At 32.7% G+C, this 19,192-nt stretch overlaps 1 protein-coding gene and 1 long non-coding RNA gene across 6 annotated transcripts; one reads left to right on the top strand and one right to left on the bottom strand.

Annotated features, from left to right (window-relative positions):
• Nucleotides 1-2,919: 2,919 nt before the first annotated feature.
• On the bottom strand, nt 2,920-6,330 carry LOC111410652. 5 transcript variants are annotated; one of them, XR_002705732.1, is made up of 4 exons: nt 6,095-6,330; nt 5,713-5,863; nt 4,728-5,565; nt 2,920-3,262 (listed from the first exon to the last, which is right to left on the bottom strand). It is a non-coding gene; the product is annotated as an uncharacterized LOC111410652 (long non-coding RNA). The 5 variants fall into 5 exon arrangements; XR_002705730.1 differs by having other exon boundaries at nt 4,728-5,071; nt 5,497-5,565; nt 5,713-6,327; XR_002705731.1 differs by having other exon boundaries at nt 4,728-4,894; nt 5,497-5,565; nt 5,713-6,324.
• Nucleotides 6,331-8,522: 2,192 nt separating this feature from the next.
• Nucleotides 8,523-9,571, top strand: LOC111411056 (zinc finger protein ZAT6-like). Its single transcript, XM_023041629.1, has one exon. The coding sequence runs from the start codon at nt 8,570-8,572 to the stop codon at nt 9,455-9,457; it is 888 nt and encodes a 295-aa protein (XP_022897397.1). The 5' UTR covers nt 8,523-8,569; the 3' UTR covers nt 9,458-9,571.
• The last annotated feature ends 9,621 nt before the right edge of the window (nt 9,572-19,192 follow it).

Genomic DNA, 19,192 nt, shown 5'->3' on the forward strand with positions numbered 1-19,192 from the left:
CTTCGTTTTGTTTGAGGTTGATCTTTGAACCCTAGAAATTAAAATTTGCTCATAAAAAATAAATGATTATTGAATGCTCGCTCAATTATTCATTAATTTACCCATATGTCGCCTGTACAGCTGGAGTCAATTTTGCCTGTACAGCTAAGCAATAAATTTCACTTAGGTTTTTCTAGACAAAGGCCCTTTCCGTCCAAGGGGCGTGTGTCTTTGCCCAAGGCTTACGTGGCTTTGTCCGTGTAGCAAGGCTCTTTCATGCGAACAACACACACAACGTGAGTGGAGGACACGGACGATGAAAACACAATGAGGAAACTAGCAATATTAATTCCATTGAACAAATACCTTTTTGGCTTCCCCCCTTCTAAACAATCCAGAACCTCCAATTGAATCACAGAAGAGAAGGCAGAGATTTAATGGTTTTTCCAGTCCACCCAAAAGCCTTAATATATCAATTAGAACACCAGCATTTGATACCGACTGGTGGCTATTGGAGAACAATTGATTCAACCGTCTATTTGCTGACAGTTCTTTGTAAATGTGAGAATTATAAGTAAGATTCTTTCCATAATAAACACGATAAGACTTCTTATTGTGGGCATTAGATATGAGTGTGGTGACGAATGGATATATTAATAAATAGTTGAGTGGACATTTATTTTTCAGTAAGCAATTGGTAATCAAGAGTAGAGTTCAATAGACCCCCATTTAATTAACTTTTTGTTTTCTTTCAGTTCAAAAATCCGAATTGAGGCCGGTTTGGTGGCTAGCTTCGGCTTTTAATATAAATGGTGGGGCCGTGGGGATGAGGGAGGGTGAGTTTTTTTTGTAAGACTGGGGATTTAGTATTGGATCAAGAGGGAAGAGTGGTGGCAGCCACGGGCAAACAGAATTTGGGGTGCTTCTGGGTGGCGAAGGTGGAGGGATACTTGTTTGCACAGTTCATTGAATGTGACTCGTTGACAAACAGCTAAAGACGCTTAACCAATTTGCAAAAAATTAAGGAATTCTTTGTAAGATATTAGTAACAAATGTTACTGCTTTGTTTCGTACAAGAAGAATAAGGTGGTCCATGAGTTAACATCGTACTTTTTTGCATCATTTATCTTTTCACTGGACATTATATGCCGTGTAATTGCCCCTTTAATTCCGTGAGACATTAGTTTATTAATTTGAGATGTCTTAGGTTTTCATTAAAAAAATTAAACACCCATTACATTTAACTTTCTAAATGAAACTGCTGAAAATTACTCATTTTACAAGGAAATTTAGAGGGGCAGCTACCATAAACTTAACTCAAAATTAAAACAGTTAAACATCTGAATTAGAGTCGACGATTTTAAAAAATTCTTGTTGATTTTGATTGTGGTTGTAGATGAGAGTTATTTGTAATTCATTAATTGTATTATTCGATTTATAACAAGAAAATTTCGATAACTTAACTTGTAGGGATTTGCTCAATATGAAAATTAGTCATTTTAATTTTTGTTTTAAGTTATGTCAATGTTCAGTTCAATACAATTCTTACATCGAAATACATAGAAACACAATGTTCTTCTAAAAATAAACTTTGAACTGATAATAAATTATCGGATCATGTTAGATGTACCTAATTTTTTTTACCTAATGCTTTACATACACTCACAATAGAGGTGTGGGGACCACATGTTAGGATTATTTTATTCACGCGGGATCAACGTGCTTGTGAGAATAGGTAAACCATTTAGTAAACCAAATTATGTACACTTAGAATTATCCTAAACTAGTGAGACGCACGTGCAAGGCACGTGACATAGTATAGTTGGCTACGTAATAGCATCACGAATGCGAGTGTAGTGGGTCATTAAAAATCTCCTCAAATTCTATCACCTTTAGAAAATGAAGCAACTTCCTGTCATTTTACATGGTAGAAAGGCTGATGAAGCTAGAGAACGAAAAGCTGCTAGAGTAAAATCAATCCCCTGCATTGGCCTTTAGTAAAGAACATGTTTGGGAGTAAAAATTAATCTATCAAAATATGCTCTAATAAGTTCCTTTATCTTGATGAAATATCAAGACTCGGACAAGTCCCTACCTCTTCAGCCATATTCAATTCACAAAAGAAGTTTATCAAAAAGTTGAAATATTGATATTAACGATGACATATCCATAAAATTACAAAATTAACCTTGTAAATAGAACTATCACAAAAAGAATTAACCTTTTCATAGAGCTTGAAATTGCTACCTATAAGTGGCTGTAAGATAAAATTGATGAACGTTGGAGGAACAAAATCCAGTTTGACATCTACGGTTACGATTCTTCTACAGAAATTTAAAAGTATGACAGGAGTTTGAGATAGAGAAAAGTCCTTCAAATTGGAAAGCAGAAATATGACACTATCATTCTAAGGCCCGTTTAAGTCGCATCTTTAAGCAGTGATTTGATATTATTTTCACCACACATTTTTCAATAAAATAATATTACACACAAATTCAAAACTTTGCCTTATTTTTTAATCACATGTTCTCCATCAATCTACTATTCCAAAACACATTCTTTCAAAATAATATGACTCAAACACACACTAAATGTTCAGTATATGCCATGCAAAATAATGAAGCCTACAAGTAGTTCATCACCATTTCCTCATAACTCAAATAAAATCTAAACAAAAAATTCTCAATAATTTCCAATAACATTTACTTTTCTAGCTAAAATCCCACAAATAAAATGAGAAAATCACCACAAAATCAAAGAATACTTAAAAAAAATCTAAGATAAACTATAGTGTGCAAAATATTAGACACTCGAAATTAATCAATTTCATGCATCATAAGGTTATTGTGAACCAGAAGAAAGCATAAACAATTACTGAAGTCTAAGTCAGCCTAGAATCAAAAGTTGGAAGGATGAAGGTTGCTGAAGTAACAGCTCCAAAGCTAAAATGTGTAGGAGGAGAATCTATAATAGGTGCGATAGCAGCTACAAGAGGGGTTGATTGCTGGAAAAGAAAGTTTAATATTTGAAACATTAGGTCAACTGAAAAATGTCAAAACATGGTGAACACACCCATTTACCATTTCTTTTAGGATGATTGTGGTGACATATGGTACCATACTTGCAGCTAATTAATTAAACAACACATTTCAAAGTAATCAGACATCTCACTATTTCTCTCTTCTAAAATGTGCTCCTGTTGTTACTCAATTTACTAACCAGCCAGTCTGTAGGTAAAATGGGCAATCAACTTCACCCTGTAATATGGGCAATCAACTTCACCCTGTAATAAAAGGAATCAGATGAGTAGATAATACATTTAGAGGCAAAATTTTATAAACAAAAAGGAAGGCCTAAATTTTGAACTGGTTGGTAACATATATAGTTCACAAGAAAATTAATAAATTTATTGATTTTAATTCTGCGATAAATTTCCCATGACATCTAAGGAGGAAAGTCCAGTCAACCATCAAACAGCACTAAAAGAATTTGCTAGCCTCCAATATGTAATTTTTAGCAGCCTTGTGGAGACAGAATTATCATAATACCCTCTTTGGTGTTGGATCGAATCATTTTAATTGTCCAATTACCATAGCAAAATAAAAAGGCAAAGATTTCCCCATCACAACTTTATAGTCCCAACTCCAAATATCGAAATATTCACGCTGTCCATGATAACAAGAATGTCTCACGAAACAATGAAAAAATAGAGTATTAAGGTAAGTCAATGTGTGTACAGGGAAAATTTTCTTATTCTCTTGCCTGAGGATGGGAACTACAAGCCTCAAATGCAAAACCGACAAAAATGACAGCTCTTTGAAAAGAGAATCCTAACACCACCATGTTAAAAATCAAACCCAACAGAAATGTATAGGGACTGGCGGCCTAGAGGTAGCACAGTCGAAACTCATCGCTCGACCTCAAGAGCACTAATCGAGTTGAAACCAACAACGAATAAAACAACTTGGATTCAAACAAAACATAAGTATTAATGAGCTAAGGCGAGAGGTTAACATTTTTTTTTTTTTGAACCACACTTCAATCAAATCTGCCATTGCTGGTGAAATCTGTCTCCCACTTGTTCTAAGTTTATGTGACAATGCTGTCTCACAGCTTGTAACAAAACAAGATCAAATCCAGGAGGATAGAAACAGAAATTTGCAAATGAAGATATTCTGGCAGCTTAGTGTTTTAGAATAAAGTCATTTGGCATTTACATTGATAGAAAAATATTAAATATTTATGAAAAAATTAATATAACAAAAAGCAAACATAGTTAAAGAAATAGTAGACTCCTAAAATCCAAAAAAAAAATAAATAAATAAATAAAATATTCAGACATTGTTAAAGAAACAATAGATTCCATAAAATTATCTAATAATAGGAAATTTTAGCTCTCCTCAGCTAGAGGGTAAGTGTCAACTATTCATTTTCACTATCATTTACAGATTATGCTTAATATGATAAAGAAACAAAATAGAAAAATAGAAGTTTCTTAAATGCATTTATATAAAGAAAAACCAAAACACAACCACACTGTTAAGATTATACAAATACAAAATCTTGATCAACTATCCAAATTCAACAATTAATATTTATTTACAAAAATCAATACGTAACACTAATTCACTATAATTAAATTAATTTCATACATTAGTCTTCATGACAATGTAAATCAAATTTAATTTTCTTTTTGAAATGAATACATCAAATACATGATAATATGCCTGTGAAAGAGATGAAGGTACCTGAGTCACATGAAAATGCAATCTGAATACAACTCTGCCCTTGTTCTTCTTGCTCTTCTATCATGCTGACTTGAACATTTTTCACTATTTTACCTCAATCCCACATTATATTTTCCTCAATCAACACATCACTTGTCGGAGCTCTAACAAAGTTCAGATGAAGTTACCTGTGTCACATGAGAATGCAATCTGAATACAACTCTGACCTTGTTCTTCTTGTTCTTCTATCATGCTGACTTGAACATTTTTCACTATTTTACCTCAATCCCACATTATATTTTCCTCAATCAACACATCACTTGTCGGAGCTCTAACAAAGTAAAGATGCTTAATATTTCCCATCTCTAATAAAGATTTAATATAAAATGTTATTTGTTAGATACATTCGACAACATTATATAAAAATGTAGTTTATAGGCATCTTTGAGCCAACTTGGAGGGTGTGGAGAATTTTGACTTAAGAAAGAATCTCTAAGTTAATTGGTTCCTTTCTTGGTAAATGAGTCAGTTACCTATTTGGTTTAGATTTGATTGTAATTGTTTGTTTGTTTTTCTTTCCTAATTTAGATCAAAATATCAATGTGCATACAATGAGTTTAGATGTTCAACGAAAAAGATGCCAGAAAAATATTGTTTATCCTTAACTCCAGCAGCCTTTGAGCAAATTTGCAGTCCATGTTTTTCTTACTTTCTTGCACCAAAGCCTATCTACAATTACAACACAAAATGAGGAGGCCAAAGGTATTAAATGTTATCTGCAGAGACTAACCTCTTCTGGTGTGATTTTGTTCATTAAATCCTTAATTCTGCAAGCAAACTGCAAAAGTTGCTTAAATTGCTGCGTTTAAGAAATTAGCAGAAAAGCACATATATAAAGTCAATTGAGAACAAAACTACAAGAGAAAATTGAATAATTATCCAAAAGCATAATGCACAAAGTACAAAAATCACAAAATGTAATCATTTTGAAGATTCTAATCCTTACATGTCAAAGAAAGTTTGAAGCCGAGAATCAAAACTTTGATCCAATATTTGATCCCAGAATTCTTTCGATTGAGCATTGTTGATGGCGTCGCTGATAATATTCCGACACTATCCAAGTCGCAAAAAAGTTCTCCTGCAAGTTCTTTCGATTCCTTGTTCATATTTTTGATATCACAAAAATATTGCAAGGATTAGATTAAAATCTAAAAAAAGAAGAACAAGAAGAGAGCTTTGACGACCCCAAACACAACACCCAAATGGGAAGTTGCTAACACAAAATGTCTTCATTCCAAAATCCCTACTCTCTTTGAAATCTCCAATTTACTCTCAAAAATAGAACACCCAAAGAAAGAGAAGAAGAATGAGATAAGAAATGAGCTTACCAATCAAAACTTCCCAAACAAATATCAAATTTATACGTCAAATAGAAAGCACTTAATCCAAAGTACAGTGAGAAAAGTAATGAGAGAAAGAGGATTAATTAAAAAAATTGAAAAACGATTATTTGAAAAATGCATAGAGAAACAATGGAGAGAAGATATCCGAGAGAGTGAGAGAGAAGATTGTGGGATACAACTCTGAATAGAAATGGGGAGTGAGATGGTTGCGTGAAAGTAAAAGCAAAATAGTTGGCAAGTTTTTATCGATCGAGGAAAAAAGACCTAAATGGGGAAAAAGAGATTACGGGTAAGTTTTTGAGTGGTTGAAAAACAAGAACTATGTAGACTTTGGAGTTACAAAGTTGATTGAAAAAATAATATTTACACCAATCATTTTAAAACAGATTTTTAAATCATTTCAAATCAATAACTTGAATTTTGCAAACATATTTTGTAATCCAACTTTGTACAAGTAGTTTTATTGGAAAAACAATAGCTAGAGGTGTAAAGAGAGAGAGAGAGAGTGTGTTTCGGGTTACAACGAAAAGGGAGAGAAAAAGAAGGAAAAAAAGAATTAGAATGAAGGTGACACGGAACCCTACGAACAGTGCCAAAGGAAGTCACTCTTTTAGCCCCCGTTTGGCCTCCATTATTTCTCATTAAATTAAATTTTTCTATCTCCTATTTTTAATCACACGATTTTTAATAAAATAATATTACACGTAAATCAAAAATTTATCAATCACTCATTTTTCAAAAAAATACTATTCAAAATATTATAATATTCAAATAATGGGCTCAAACGGAGTCATAGTAATGATTATTAGAAATCCCATTTTCTGTACATTACAATACGTCAAACCATGATGTCGCACTGATAATACACCCTTGCTTACCCACAAAGTCACAGGGTGGCCTCATAGCAGGAATATTCTGGTGTGACGCAAAACCTCGAACCAATGTTCACGTGTCTCAACTTTATATTACTAGGTTGTCTTCCTCGCTCACATTTACTTGTCCCAAACACTCAGGAAGCGCCAAAATTAGCTGCAACTAACACGTGTCTTATGGACGAGGAGAACCGCGTTTGCGTGCCATGTGGTGCGCCAGACACAGAAGATTTCGTTCCCTCACGGTGAAGTTATCAATTGTTCCATTTCAATTATTAAAATAATCACATTAATATATAGCCAAATATTTGAAAACTCAATAAAGATTATTTCGATCCTAGTTTCCTGGACTTAACTTTCACAGTATATATACGAAAGAAGCTTCGACTTGATGATATCCAAGATGATAAGCAAGTACAAAGTTAGGTTTATTAAAAAAGTATGATAAATTTTTCGCATGACGTTAGAATTGTACAATTATTTCAATCAATTTTGATAACCTTCTCGATCTTGTTTTCTCATGAAACTATACAACAAAAGTACTTATATACGTTACGAATGTCGTCCAAAACTTTCCGAGAATAAACATTAAAATTTGATGTCCTTGTAACTAATGTAAACAAATGTAATTTTATTCAGGCTACCTTAGTCTTTTTTACTTATTTTATAGTGCACATGTTGTTAAGAGTTAAAGAATTGATTTGTGTAGACAAGTAATTGTGCAAGCAAGCATGAATACATTAATTATCCATTTAAGGTCAAGATTTTACTTCTTATAACTTCTAGGAGTGTGAATGTACATTAATTTGCCTAATATTTAGTGAAAATTGTAGAGAAGTCCTCAACCTATTTGGCGTATAACTAGTTATTTCTTGATTTCCAACACAAACAATCAGTGGCAAGTGTGTGTTCACTTCATGAAATAGGATCTTTTTTATTTTTATTTTTGGTTCCTTTCAATTGCAATTTTTCATCAAACTATTGGTTTTATTTTGTGGGAGGAGTGTCAATTATCAACTATAGCTAGATAATTTATAGAATTCGCAATCACAAGTATTTGCTTGTAATATCAACATTTAATGCCATGAATAGAATTTGGTAAGCGATAGTTAAAAAAAATGGAATATCGTTATTAAAGTCTTTTAATAAAAGTAAATTACCAAAATTAAACACGAACATACCATATATATATCCCCACACGATCATATTTTTCCATGTGTTAGATTCAGACAATATTTATAGTTGATACTAATAATAATACAAGTATTTTTCAGAATTAGGTCATGCTCACCTCAGTAACTAATAAATATAGACTGTATACAATATAAAAGAGTGATTAATAATTAATTAAATAAATAATACATGTTATTGAGCGTGGTCGATTTATACAAAAAGAATATTTAATTAATTAAATACACTTCATAAAGCTAAACCTGTACAACACCACCACCGTCATTCCTCACGCAACTGCCAACTCCTCGACCCTAACCCTATATATATAAAATACAAAATTTCCTTCAGTTCTTCACCATTCACTTCACAATTCCAAACCCTGGAATTAATCTTTATCCCTTTTTACACTCAACCAATGGCCTTTAAAGCTATGAATTCACAAGCGGCACCATCTGCACCGCCGATGCCGGCGGCACTCAGGTATGAGGAGGTTGACGCTAACAGGACTAAAGGGAAGCGCTCAAAGCGTTCAGGTAACGTGGCCAATCATACGGATGATGATGATGAAGTCTTGGCTTTCAGCCTCATGATGCTCTCTCGGGGCGCCTCCTGCACCGACGGTGCCACCAATCGCCCCACCGTTGAAACGAAAAATGATAATAAGCCTGTTCCCATAACCTCCAAACATACAACGGCGGAGAAAATACACACTGATGAGAAGAAAACAATAAATTTGTCTTCGTCGCCGTCGACTGGGGTGGTGGAGGTGCAGCCTCAGAATCCTTTCAAGTGCAGTGTTTGTAACAAGGCTTTTCCGTCATATCAAGCACTAGGAGGCCACAAAGCCAGCCATGGAATTAAGTACTCCTCTACCACCGCTACTGCATCAAAAGACGGTCACCTTTCGCCGTCAACCTCCGCCATCACCGCCTCTAATACCACTTCCCTTAAGCTAACAGTTAAACTTCACAAGTGCACCATCTGCCACAAAGTTTTCCCCACTGGACAGGCTTTGGGTGGCCACAAGCGTCGCCACTATGAAGGCGTAATTGGAGGCGGTAACAAGAGCAGCATAACCTCCTCCGAAGGCGCAGCCTCCCGCAGCCAAAGCCAAAGCTGCGGTCATGGCCACGGCCACACCGTCCGTGACTTTGACCTGAACTTGCCGGCGTCGCCTGAAATTGGCCTGGATTTGATCCCTTACCGGCCGGAGGAAAAGACTCAATTAATTATTTCCGAACAAGAACAAGAAGTAGAAAGTCCCCTGCCCGTGTCTGTGAATAAATCGCGTTTGTTTCATTGAAGAATTTCTTAGAAAATTGATTAGTACAGAATTACTGGTTTATTTTATTTTATTATTTTTTTATTTAGAAATAGGGTAGTTATATTATCATCACAATTTTTATTTGTTACACTATATTTTAATTACAATTAAACTTCTCAATCTTTACTCGTTGTAGCAATTATTTCTTTACTTTTGTCATCGAATTTTTATCTTCAACATTCTCCTAATTACTAATTGGTACTTCTCATTCTTTATGATGATTTATCTTAAGATATTTTATTTTTATGCTTTGAATTGAGAGAAAAATATACATATTTTTGGAATTTTTGGGGCTGGTTTGAGCATTTTTTTTTTATCAAAAAATACTGTTTTTGTAATACTGTTATGATAGATAATGTGTGATTAAAAAATAAGGAAAAATTTGAATTTACATGTAATATTATTTTATTGAGGGTCTGTTTGTGCCTCTATAATTTAAAAAAGTGTATTATGGATTAATGATTGATGTTAAAATGTGTGGTTAAAAAAAGAAGGAATTTTATTTATTTATGTGTAATAATATTGTAATGAAGAATGTATGGATGAAAATGAATACCATACAAAAAATAATGTGGTAAAATGATTGACAAACAAAATCTAAATATGTGTGTTTGAAATATAGTCAAATCATTGTTGAAGATTACATTTTGATGAAAAATGAGGCTAAAAAAGGGGCTCAATTTATTTAATTTTTTAAAATATGATGAAAAAGTAAGTTATCATATACTATTTCAACGGACTTTTTGAACAACTTGTCATTCAATAAATTGTGTTAATTAATAAAAAAAATGGTGTGTAATTCATCAGGAAAAATCGTTAGAGATATAAATACAATGATGAATGAAGATTGAAAAGTATAATTAAAATGGTGCAAGAAATAAATTTTGCGGTTTGCCTTAGAAATATTATTGGTTTTCATTGTACATGAACTTTCTCTTGATCAATTCTTTCATTCATAGTGTTAAATGGAGATTATCAATTTTGATCATGCGTTATTTATTCTTGCACAATGTTCAAATATAAATTATGCTTGTTCATTAAATTCGAGTTGACTATACAAATCATTTTTATTGCTCAATCTAATTCAAGATTTACAAAAGATAATAGTTGTCATCGGTCGTATTATATTTTATCTACTCTATTTGTTTATAGACATGCTTTATTGAGATTGGACCAATAATTCAACATGATCATATTAAATTAATAAAAGTCAAAATAAATTTTTAGCTTTAGAGTTGAATAAATTATTCTTTTTAAGTTTTTATTACCTAATTTGGTTCGAAATTTATATTATATCATTAACAACTCTAAAGCCGGCCGTATTATTATTATTATTATTATTATTATTATTTTTTTTTGCTTTCTTTTCATGTTTTGCCATCTTTTATTGTGATCCAGTCAATCTCTTAAAACGATCTTCTTATGAAAAAACAAGTTATAAGCCGTTATTATGTTTGTTCTTTAATTGCTAAGTATAATCTTCACTTGTTGATTACTTGATGTGTAGTATTACTGGTGCTATATAGTATTATTCATTTCTCTCTATCTTTATGCTTTTGAAGAAAGATCCAATTTTTTTTTTTAAATAATTACTCTCTAATATTAAACTATTGGATTAAACAGTTTATTTCCATAATAGTTAATTTTTGTACGTTATCTGTCTGTCTGTTCACATGGTAAGTCGTTAAGATGCAAGAAATTGAAACTTTAGGAAGATTGCTTACCTAAGAGAGATCTAATTAGTAATTACTTGTATAACAAATAATTCAATGTGTCATCAAACAGTTATCTTTCGTTTTTCTTAGGGGTTCTTTGGAAGCCATTGAAATATTAATTTAATATTTTCTTTCCATTTTGTTAATTAGTCAACATGCTTGTTTTTTTTGTACTTCAAGTTGAAAAATATATTTAAAAAATCGTTGAAAATACTGTATTATCTGAGAATTAATTAATATATATATTAAAAATAAATCTGTTTAATTTTTATGGGCCTGTTTGAGCCATATTATTCCAAAAAAATACATTTTTAAACAGTGATTTGATATCATTTCACCGCACATTTTTCAATAAGATAATATTACACGCAGATCAAAAACTTTTTCTTATTTTTTAACCACACATTTCCTATCAAAACACTATTCAAGAATGCATTATTACCAAAATAATGTGGTTCAAACACCCCCTATATTCATTTTTAATCACACATTTACATAATAAATTGCACGAGAATTCAAATTTTTTCCCTAATTTTTAACTATATATTTTTCAAAAAATTACTATTGAAAACATTATTTTTCGTCATCACACGTATGCTTAATTTGTTCAAGTCTTTAAGCTTGTGCATTTTTCTTTTCCTAAGCTGACAGTGGAAAGGCTATCAAATACTCATTGGCTACGCAGAATTGTATCCTCGAAATAATTCCAAGTCTCCGACGCCTCATGAAGCGATGTCACAGTGTTGCTCTCATATTCGCTACTCTTCGAGATTGATATAAGATCGTTAGTAGTTGTCACATAGTGTATTACTTAGTTTTTTTCGTTTTTTCCATTTGTTAGTGAGATCACGTCAATATTTGAAAGTAGCATAATTAAATTTATGCATTCACATTGGTTAGTGAGATCACGATTTTATTTTATTTACAAGAACTACTTAATCTTATGTTGACAATTATGTCACCAAATGAGAAATTACCATATTTTGCAAAAGTTTTGACCCAATGTTTTGATGCATCCTTAAATGTGTTCTTATTCAAAATAAAGAAATAGTAGATCGATTTATTCCACAATTAGACAACTTTGCTAGTTCATCTAACTTAATTTTTTCCTCACTGTCTTCGAGTTAATTATTCCAATTGTCACTGAACTTAGGGTCCATTTGATTGCGAGAATGGAATTTGGGTGGAAAGAAAACGAATTGTAGGGAATTGAATTGCCTAGAACTTGTTTTAGTGATAATTATCAATTAATAATATTTGATTGGCATAATTTTTCACCTGAAAATTTTGAAATAAAAGTGTCTTTTAGTATTATTTTTTTTAATGAAAATTGTCAATTTAAGGGATATCCTCTTTTACAATTGTTCTTAAATTTATTTCCATTGTCAAAAATAAATAAATAAATAAATTCCAAGAAAACCAAAAATCATTCAAAAATCATCTATCTTTTGGTGTTCATTTGACTTTGTTTTACATGAAAATTGTCAATTTAAGAGATATTATCTTTTACAATTGTTTCTAGAACTTGTTTCCATTGTGAGAGAGAGAGAGAGAGAGAGAGAGATGGAAAACAAAAACCAAAAAAAAAAAATCAATTCAGGGAAAACCAAGAAATGATAACCGTGTGGGGGCAAAGCAAGAATTCCAATTGCTAAGAAATTTTTTGCTATCAAACAAGCAAAAAGTGGAAGATGGAATTCTTTTTTCTATTTTCTATGAAAAAAATGGTCTATCAAACACAGTCTTACATTTATGTCTCCACTAAAGTTTAAGACATTGAGTTTTGACCATTCAACTTATCTAAACGTTGGATGTTACTTACTTGTATAACTTCTATTTGAAACCTTTAACGGAATTAATGACATGGCTAACGGAATGCACATGTGATGTTCCGTCACGTCATTAAACTTTGATATGTTCGAATTTAGCCATTAAACTTTAAGAAACGTCTTTGATTATTCACTAAACTTTGAAAAAATCTTCTATTGCTCACTAAACTTTGATGTGGTCGAATTTTGGTTATTGAACTTTGATGTAGTTAAATTTTGACCACTAAATTTTGAAAAGTGTTTTCTATTGCTCACAATAAATTTTGATTTAATTAAAATTTGTAGTTAAAATTCGGATTAAAATATGAAATTAATCCAATTTTAACAATAAATTTATTTTGTGTTTCGTTGCAATAGTATTCACTTCCTTTGTATAGTTTGTACGCGTTGTCGATCTCACAAGAATGATTACTCAATAATTCAATAGTTTAATTTAATTTTAATATATTTTTGTAGAATTTTAAGACATTTTCATCACTTACAAAATATAAATTTATTGTGTGTTTGGCTGTTAAATTTAAATTTGAAATTTGCACGAAACCCACAATATATTTGTTTGACCATTGGAATAATTAACTCCACTGTCTTCTCTTCTAGCAGATTATTTATACTCTCTTCGTCCCAATTAAATAGGCTGTATTTCCTTTTTCGTTTGTCCCAAATATATAGGCCGATTTTTTCAATTAGAATATTTTGATTTGTTACTTTACTAAGTTGCCCTTATTTAATTTTCCACGCTTATTATACCAATTCATTGAAGTTATCCAAATGCACATATTTCCCATTTTTTGGAAATTTCATGTCTTCTTCTATTTGTGATTCGTCGGCTTCTCTTTGTCTTCACGATTATATGCCTCGAAGACAAATGATTTTTATCAATGACAGAAGACAAAGAATCATAGGCATATACTCGTGAAGACACAAAGAAGCTGAAGAATCACAAATAGAAGAAGACATGAAATTTCCAAGAAATGGGAAATATGTGCATTTGTCTTCTGTCATTGATAAAAATCATTTGTCTTCAAACTAGTAGCTGATAAACATTTCCAAGAAAGCACAATCATTCACACTACCACCAAATTTCTGCACACGAGTATTTGTCCAGATCATGAGTATGAACTCTAACAATCAACCATGTTTCATCAAAGATACCTGTGCATCAATTTTTTGAAGTGATCTGAACTCGAAGAAAGCGGTAAGGGCATTGCTTGATTTCAATGCTCCGCCGACTGAAGATGGTTACGTTTCCACTTCTCAAGAGTTTCAATGTGTTGTTTCTCGGATGATCAAAATCTATCTACCAAAAATCTACGAGGACCAGATGGATGCTCTTGCTGATAAAGTCGATACTGATATGAAGAAATAGTACATCCAAATTCTTCAAAGCTTGTGCATAACCAATGTTTACAGCATTTTAATGCCAGCTTAGGGATGTGTTGAGCACCAAATAGACATCCTCTTTTTTTTTTTAGCTATAGTACATGCTTCTGGTGTTGAGTAAGTTCAGTTTATACCTACCTTTTTTACGCATGGATGTTGTGGGCGACATGGTGTACAGTAAGAAAAATATTGCAGGCTACTCAATGGGAAACAACCACAACCAAATGATATCGTTTGAACGTCAAAAGCTAAGCCTCAAAATGAGTTCTGAACATGTTACAATACCTTAGAAATGCTAGGATACGGGCAAAGAACTAAAACGATGCAACTAAAGCAAAAGAAAAAGACACACATAACATAAAAGTGCTATTTTCGAGTCCTTAACGACCTCGAATGGCTAAAATCCATTGTAGGCAACTGCAAAGCGATTGGTTTGATTCGTCTCGTCCTTCCCTATTCGAAAAGGTATAATGGGCCCAAATCAAAGCTCGTATGCCAAGTCTACAAAATTACCCGTTTGAAGTTACTTGACTGAATTAAGAGCCGCCTTAACCATTCATACAACGTCAGAGTCGAACTGCATGCAATTCGATAGTTGCCCATTTCTCATTAATTTTTGTTTGTTCATATGTGGAATCCTGTAATTGTTACCTCTTGAATATTTCATCACCTCAACCATGCATGATTGCAATGTCAGAAACACATTATTCAACTCTTTAGTAGGAAATGTTTGAAAAACATTCTCAACTGCTAAAATGAAGTCCTCAATCGTAGTCGAAGCCTCTTGATGTTGAAATGAATCAATTGCTCTAAAAAAACTAAGGTCTAAGACATTCATATCGGGGCTGTTCGGATATTGACGACATAAACAAATATCGAATCCATCCTTTCTCACTGCTTCTATGAAATTGATATCGTTAACATCCGAAAGTGGCTTTGCATTGTCTTGTTGAATGAAGATGGTCCTAGAACTTGAACATGACCATTTTTGTTTGATTGCAGGCAGCAAATTTTCAATCTCACATGATCGGATCACGTCTTTAGTTACCGACACAATAGGCTTCGACTCCAAAGTCTCGGCTACACAATTCTTACTAGGGCTGGGCAAATCTCTCGAACCGAACCGACCGAACCAAACCCAACGGTTCTTGTCAAACTAAATACCCGAACGGATATCTGAATTGAGAACCGAAGAACCGAAAAAGAACCGAATCTTTCTATTTTTTTTATATTAAATAAATCAAAGTATTTTAATTTAAATTTTTTCTAAACAAATTAACAATTTCTAAATTCAAAATTTTGACCCAATAATTTGTTTCATTTCTAATTTTTTAAATTTTGGCCCAATTACCGATTTTATTGTTTCATTTCTTAACCTAACATGATCCAACCCACTAAATAACCCTAAACACTTACACTAAAGTGCATAACGCTGTCTCGACTCTCGCAACCTCGCTGAAATTCCAAAACCTATACAATCACCGACCAAAGCTGTGACCGTCGATTGAAGCTGTAACCTCCACCGATCGAAGCTATGACCGCAGCGATCATTTGACCAAGATAGTCTACTAGTCTCTGACATTCAAAAAACATTGTAGTTATTTAGAGCTTGGATTCAAGGGGTTAAATCATGTTAATAAGATTAGTTAATAAGATTGGTTTTGGTAGGTTTCTATGCAACATCTAAATTGGAAAAATAGCCAACTGATCATGTTAATAAGATTAGTTAATAAGATTGGTTTTAAAAGGTTTGTATGCAACATCTAAATTGGAGAAATATTCAACTAATCATGTTAATAAGATTCGTTAGCAGTTAGCTTGTGCTCTTTAAGGGGTTTTCAGAATGTTTTGTTGGTTTCTCTTTGTTCAATTGGTGCAACTATCATTCGTTAGTATTTGATAATTTTGTTCCACATTGTTTGTGCGAAATTTAATCAAGTTTCTTGTTAAGATGATACCAATTCTGGATGCTCAAATGGGAGACAAAAAAAAACCTAATGAGAGGTCAGAATCATTTCACTAAAAACAGCCTATGAGGGCATTGAGACAGGTAATAAAATATATGTTATATTTTTTTATTAAATCTTATTAATTGAACAAGTTTGAATTTATTTATATTTGTTAATAACTTAATTGTTCTTTTTCAATTTTTTCTTGCAGAGTTTCTTAATAATGAGTACGACAAGTTAAGCAATTGATGGATAGTTGAAGTTTTAGTATTAGTATCTACTCTTTGATATTTGTAAATTGTAAACATTGGTAAATTAATCTTGTTGAACTACTTGTTATTTACATGTTATCAAATTTGACTATGTTAATTTGTAAAACTAAGATTGAATGTGTCATTAGTTGTATTTATATAGTGTTGTTATAAATGTTAAAAAATTTAATTATAGTACGGAACTGAACCCGAACCCGAATGTTTCCATAATTATATTTGGACCCGACAGTTCCATTTACTAGATACTCGAAAATTTTGGTTCTCTTTAGAACCGAATCGAACCGACCCGCGCCAACCTCTAATTCCTACTATTCCGCTTCGCAGGTTCCTTCGACATGAACGGCCAAATTCCTATTTTGCCATTGAATTCTTCATTTGTAGTACCATCAACTCGTGGACAATCAACGTCATAATTATATTTGGACCCGACAGTTCCATTTACTAGATACTCGAAAATTTTGGTTCTCTTTAGAACCGAATCGAACCGACCCGCGCCAACCTCTAATTCCTACTATTCCGCTTCGCGGGTTCCTTCGACATGAACGGCCAAATTCCTATTTTGCCATTGAATTCTTCATTTGTAGTACCATCAACTCGTGGACAATCAACGGCAGCCAAAAACATTATCTTTGTAATAAACCTTTTACTTTTACATGTGCGAAAGGGCTCAATTTCATCCAGATGGAGATAATACTTTTGTGATGTTTTGGACATATAAAACTACTTTCCATCAATATGAATTTGATTAAGCATGTTAACAAAGTAGGTGTAGATGCAAGGGTCCTTTCATCTAACATTGATAGGCAAAATTCCAACCGTGTTTTCTTGTTCTCGTCCGATAAATATGGTTTCACTGGATTTGAATGTGGCCAAATATGTCCTCCTTTGTCTCTCCTATGTACGGTTGATTTCGTCATATCCAAAGCGTTCGATAAAGATCTTATATTTGTTCGATGACGGAAAGGGATATTCTTCATTTGTTCGAATTGTATTTCGACTCTCTTTCAACATCTCCTATTCAATAGCCTAGAAGAGAAATCTAGCACATCACAATTTGTAGTACTAAAATATTTTCCGTCATGCCAAATTCTAGAAACTGATCTAGTAGATATAGAAAACGAGTTGGCAACTTTCGAAATGACTCCTTTTGCTAACTTTCCGTCTTGTCGTTCATGGATTAGCATCTCAAAAATTGCTCTTCTTGTATCATAGGATACATTTTTCTTCTTGTTTGAATGATGCATATTATTAGCCAATGTGTCGGTAGTGCATAGAGAATTAACATCTTCTGGAAATTGATTCAAATCAATCAACATCTTCGTTTAAATATTTTTCTACCTAACTCAAGAGCAATTTCGTACATTCATCCTGCAATGACGTTTCCAAGTCAACATCGCGGATAGAGTACTTCTACTAGTCCATTCGGGCTGGCCATCCTGGTCAGATGTCAATACAAGAGGAATATCAGCACAGCTAATTTAACGACTGATGCATGCTCCTTTTCGTTTAGGATTTCGACTTCAATTTTTCGTTTTCTTCACAGAAGCTATAGTGTTCGGAGAATGACACATCACGGGGAAAGATTTTATCCATGTAGTTGCATCTCTTTCTTTCAAGCGCGATATTTAGTGTTTTCTTGACTGAATCAGTCCAGCGTGATTTGGTTCCTGATTTTCTCAGTGGAGTTGTGCTTGTTAGTGACTGAAGTATCAATCTCGTACGTCTCAGATCGTCTTGAGAATCGAAAAACTTGTCCACATATGGCTGCAGATCATCTTCTCTTGCTAAATGGAACTCGGAAAATGTGCATTATGTTGAAAATTAAAAACCCTGATTTTATTTCAGAAAGTAATCAATTCACGGAAAGAAAAATAGAGATCCAAGATCTATATAGAGTTGTCTTAATGTAAGACCACGTCCTCTTTCGTTACTGTAGTAATTCACAATAACGAAAAATGTTTACAAGAGAAATCGCACAATATATCTTCTCTAACATCTCTCTTTTATGATGATTATACAAAATCTTAACAATGATTCAGTATTTATTAGACAAATTTTATAGGAAAATCGAAATTACAAGTGTAGTTGTATGTCATTTTTTGACATCAATACTTTTTGACGAGGTTGGTGTCAAAGTGATAGATTTTCGTATCTTTATCTTGTTGACCAAATTTATCTTTTAATCATAATTAGATAAGATTTTAACATTAATAGCTGAATTCATCTTTATACTTGGTGACTGGTGTACGTGTTTGACAAAATAGACGATTTCTAAACGGCATAATAGCCCCCATCTATTACCCAAATTATGGAAAACCCTATACCTTTTGACAATAGCACAAAACATTATTGTTTGAAACGTTTTGTGCAGAATACCCCGTATCGTTAACCTCCGTCCATCCTACCGTTAAATTTCAATAAAAAAAAAGAGAAAAAGTTAAAAGGGCAACCCCCCCCCCCCCCCCCCCCAAAAATTTAAAGTTATGGGATTGTAGATGGTACAAATAAAAAGTCTGGGACTATGATGGCAATTAGTTCTTTTATTTATTTATTTATTTTTGTTTTATTT

Source organism: Olea europaea, chromosome 15, assembly GCF_002742605.1.
Source record: "Olea europaea var. sylvestris chromosome 15, O_europaea_v1, whole genome shotgun sequence".
In the NCBI taxonomy this organism is placed as follows: domain Eukaryota; kingdom Viridiplantae; phylum Streptophyta; class Magnoliopsida; order Lamiales; family Oleaceae; genus Olea; species Olea europaea.

Bases quoted from the DNA above. Each gene is read 5' to 3' on its own strand.
- LOC111411056 (XM_023041629.1), top strand. From the start codon at position 8,570: ATGGCCTTTAAAGCTATGAATTCACAAGCGGCACCATCTGCACCGCCG.